This window comes from Anser anser, assembly GCF_964211835.1.
Source record: "Anser anser genome assembly, contig: HAP1_SCAFFOLD_124, whole genome shotgun sequence".
Classification (NCBI taxonomy): Eukaryota; Metazoa; Chordata; class Aves; order Anseriformes; family Anatidae; genus Anser; species Anser anser.
This window is the reverse complement of record NW_028154057.1, coordinates 218,920-223,532: the sequence shown is the minus strand read 5'-3', so window position 1 is coordinate 223,532 and position 4,613 is coordinate 218,920. Positions and strand designations below refer to the sequence as shown.

At 52.9% G+C, this 4,613-nt stretch overlaps 1 protein-coding gene across 1 annotated transcript; it reads left to right on the top strand.

Moving 5' to 3' along the window:
• Window positions 1-1,042: 1,042 nt before the first annotated feature.
• On the top strand, window positions 1,043-2,081 carry LOC310890878 (olfactory receptor 14C36-like; the record flags this gene model as incomplete). The annotated part of the gene is made up of 1 exon (XM_083853188.1): window positions 1,043-2,081. The coding sequence occupies one exon, from the start codon at window positions 1,043-1,045 to the stop codon at window positions 1,982-1,984; it is 942 nt and encodes a 313-aa protein (XP_083709314.1). The 3' UTR covers window positions 1,985-2,081.
• Window positions 2,082-4,613: the final 2,532 nt, after the last annotated feature.

Here is a 4,613-nt window from a genome sequence, read left to right as displayed (position 1 = left end):
AGAATGTACTCGGATACGGAGTACCGAGGCCCCCTCGGGACCCTGGGGTCCCCTCTAGTCCTTGACTAGAGGTGTGGTGCTGAGACCTTGTTCAGGTCCCTTGAGAAAGGCTGGGCATTGACAGATTGGCAGTGGATTCATCTGGTCTCAGCAGCATCTGGCTTCTTTTCAGGGTAACATAAATGTGATTGCCCTCCATCTACAAAAGCTCAGGCAGCTGGGGACAAGTCCAGCCAGCTCCCTCACTCTGCTCTGAGCCACAGGGAATCCCTTTGCCTCTCAGGTCTCACAACCATTCCCTGTGAGTGCAGCAGAAATGCTCAGGATTTCTGACTTCAGAGAACACTGTGTGGGCATGAAGAGGGGGAAGAGAATGTGTATAAAACATTGCCCCTAAAACTCCTTTCTGCCAACTACATTATGTAGCAGCGGAATGCAGATGTTAACATGCTGACATGAAGATGATCAGCATGCTGGAGCACCTCTCCTTCGAAGAAAGGCTGAGAGAGCTGGGGCTGAGCAGGGTGACCTCACTGCAGCTTTTCCGCATTTAAAGGGGTCTTCTAAAAATATGGAGAGCTATTTTTTTGATCAATCAAATCATGACAGGATCAGGGGAATGTTTTTAAACTAAAAGCGGGGAGATTTAGATTAGAGATTAGGAGGAAATTCTTCACTCAGAGGGAGGCGAGGTACTGAAACATATTGCCCAGATAGGCTGGGCATTCATTTCATCTGACAAAATCTGAAAATAAAACCTTGCCCTCCTGCTATGTTCCTGTGTACTCCCTGCACTGGGTCAGGACTGATTCCCTCGCGAGACCAGCAGCAGAGGCCCCTGCTCCTCATCGCACACTGAACCTTAAAAATGAAGCTCATGTCATGGAGCTAAATGAAAGATTCCAGCAGAGAAACAAAAAGCATTGGAGTATGGCAGGGGGAGGTCTACAAGGAATGGCATAGGGTTCACTCAGAGAAACCTGTCCTAACTTTTCATTGCCTTTTACTACATGTACAGATCTCCATACCCAACAGGCATCAGATGTCCAACAGCAGCTCCATCAGCGAGTTCCTCCTCCTGCCATTCGCAGACACGCGGGAGCTGCAGCTCCTGCACTTCGCGCTCTTCCTGGCCATCTACCTGGCTGCCCTCCTGGGCAACGGCCTCATCCTCACCGCCGCAGCCTGCGACCACCGCCTCCACACCCCCATGTACTTCTTCCTCCTCGACCTCGCCCTCCTCGACCTGGGCTGCATCTCCACCACTCTCCCCAAAGCCGTGGTCAATTCCCTCTGGGACACCAGGGCCATTTCCTACACAGGATGTGCTGCCCAGGTCTTTTTCTTTTTCTTTTTGTTTTCAGCAGAGTGTTATCTTCTCACTGTCATGTCCTACGACCGCTACGTTGCCATCTGCAAGCCCCTGCACTACGGGAGCCTCCTGGGCAGCAGAGCTTGTGCCCAGATGGCAGCAGCTGCCTGGGGCAGTGGCTTTCTCCATGCTGTGCTGCACACTGCTAATGCATTTTCTCTGACACTTTGCCAAGGCAATGCTGTGGACCAGTTCTTCTGTGAAGTTCCAAAGATCCTCAAGCTCTCCTGCTCAAACTCCTACCTCAGGGAAGTTTGGATAATTATGGTTGGATTCTGTTTAGCGTCTGGCTGTTTCGTTTTCATCGTGCTGTCCTATGTGCAGATTTTCAGGGCTGTACTGAGGATGCCCTCTGAGCAGGGACAGCTCAAAGCCTTTTCCACGTGCCTCCCTCACCTGGCCGTGGCCTCCCTGTTTCTCAGCATGACCATATTTGCCTACCTGAAGTCCCCCTCCATCTCACCATCTCTGGACCTGGTGGTGGCAGTTCTGTACTCAGTTGTGCCACCGGCATTGAACCCCCTCATCTACAGCATGAGAAACAAGGAGCTTAAGAGTGCTGTTAGGAAAGTGATTGCATGGATATTTCTGATTAGTGATAAATTTAAATGATCTACACAAATGACTTCCCTTGCAGGCCTGCTCCTTGTTTATCATTATTGAAGTTTTTATCCTCAGTATCATTTGCATTTACTAATTTCTTAGAAATATGTTTCTTTATTCTTCGGCCACCTACTGCGGAATGAAACTGTTCTGTTTACTCTCGAGGCTTTATAATATGTGTATAACAGCAGGCCAGAGTAAACTCTGTGATAGCGTCTGCCTAATAAAATTGCATCTCCCCAGTGCTCTTCTTGAAGACTTGGTTCTTCTTTCAAAGCTGGTGCCAAGACCAGGGCTGAGCAGCTGCTCCCCGAAAAGCCTGTTGCTCCACGGATAAGGCAAAGAAAAAGCTCATTTTGTGAGCTGTGAGAGACCGAGGGTAGGATTTAGGAGTAAGCTGTTGGTGTCTGATGACAGCAGAAATGGTGAACAGTCACTGAGGTACACAGCCGTGACTGTCCCACAACCGTCAGGGCAGAGGACATCGTCCAGGAAATTAATGGGGAGCTGCCTGAAGCTGCCACAACCATGGAACCCAGTGAGAGGGTTTGGCAGCAGTGATCCCAACCCAGCTGGGTCTACTTCTCACCCTGTGCAGCTGTGTCTGTTTGCTTCTGTCCTGCAGTTCCTAGGGCCAGCACGCATCCTTGAGACAGTTTCCCCCAAGCTATCTGTTGGCCCTTACCTCAAAAGTCACCACCGGACGAGGCTTCTCAGCTCACGTACACCTGAAGGACTGGAGTGAAGCTGTGATCACAGAAAGAGCAAGCCCTTGGATCCTTGCAACATCCTTGGATCTCTGCATGGCTGGAAGCCTCTGCAAGCCCCATGGGAAAAGAGAGCCTACTGAGAACATCCTGATGCTCCATATACCATCCCCTCAGGCCATCAAGAAAGGTCCCTCAGCCCTAAGATCCAGCCCAGCTTCTTGTTGCATCAGCAACCAGGAGAAATTGCCCCAGAATACCCAACACTCTTGCGCTAGCAAGCAAATACGCCCATGTGTGTACATAAACACACCGTCTTGTACACACACACAAACGTGCACACACGGATACAGCTGAGCACACACAAACCGGTTCAACTGGGAACAGCATTTGCCCAGGGTAGGCAGTGACTGGAGCCTCACAAAGGGAGAGATCAGTCAAGCTGGAGTCACCCACAGGGACAGTACCGAATTAAGATGTCCACAGGCAAAAGATGACTCTGCAGCTCCTGTGGGATTCAGTGGGAGACAGCATGCACGAGGAAGGGAAGACACACAGGGACTGATGCTGTATAACCTGCCAGGCACCTAAGCACCGCACAGCCATTTTTTCCCCTCTCCCCTCACAGCAGGATGAATGAGAGAATTGAAAAAGGTAAAAGTGTGAGAACTCGGGGGTTCAGATGGGTAACAACTTCATAAGAAAGAAGACAAAGAAATAAACCAACAAATATAAGGGGAAAAACAAATACGAAAAAAACCACCTTCTTCTCGTATTTATAGGCATTGGTGAGATCCCTTCAGACCCTCCTCTGCTCTAGGCTAAAAACGTCCCTTATCACCCTGAGCCCGTGTAGAAACAAGCAAAACAAGGTCCCTATTTAGAGTCTGTTTTCTGGTGAGTGTGTTTGACAGCAACTGCGCAAGAAGACCCAAGCCCTCAGGTGCTATCCCGAGCAGCTTCCCTTCACGTGATGCAAATGCTGTGGCAAAGACTTATCCCTTGCTCGTCCCCGCCTGCAGTCACAGGACTGCCACCCAGCAGCACTGTGCCCAAGCTCCAGGAGCAATCGGGCCCAACCCAACACAAGGCCCAGGAGGAGAGCGCGGAAGTGAGAGCAGAGGAAAGAAGCAGCACCGGTTGCCGGGCGCCGATTGGCTGCCAGAGCCGCCAGGCAAAGGGAGCCCCACCCCCTGCCGGCTGCCTGGGGCTCGCTGCCATGGCAACCGTGCGACCGCCTGACCAGGCAGGGCGGGCGCCGCCATCTTAGGGGTCGTGGGCGGGCTGGGGGCGTCTCGGGGCCTGAGGGGGGGACCCGGCCCGTGTGCCCGGGGCGCCCCTGCCCGCCCCTGCCTTTGCTCGCTCCCTGTGCCTCACCGCCTTGTCTTCCCTTTTCTTTGCGGTGTCGAATGCACGAGAAGCCCGACAGGCTCGGGAAGGCGGCCAGTCACTTGCACAAGAAGCAATAGGGCTGGATGCTCCTGAAATGCTGCTTGTTGCTGGCCGGGGCGGCACCCTGCCACAGTCATGGTGCCAGCCTGGCAGCTTTGTGCCTGGGTATCACTGTGAGATCAGGCTAACAGGATGAAGGCTTTGTTCCTCATCCCTTCTGCTGAGAGAGGGGTTTTGCCTCTCGGCAGCAGCTATCCCCAGGCTCTCAGCATATTTAAGCAAACTAAATGCAGCTACAGCCTCTTCTTTGTCTGAGACCTGATCTCAGCTGATGAGGAAGGAATGGGACCAGCAAACCCTTTCTGGCTGCAGCAGCTCAGGCCCGGCTGCCCTGGCCCTGGGGCAGGAGGAGCTGCCTGAAGACCCCCAGGGATGGCACGGAGGGGCTGCAGGCCTCCCAGGGGCTGGCTTGTGCCTCGGATGTCCCATCTGTGGGGCTGAGCCCTCTGTGCCCCCAGGAGCTGCCGTGCCCTTCAGAG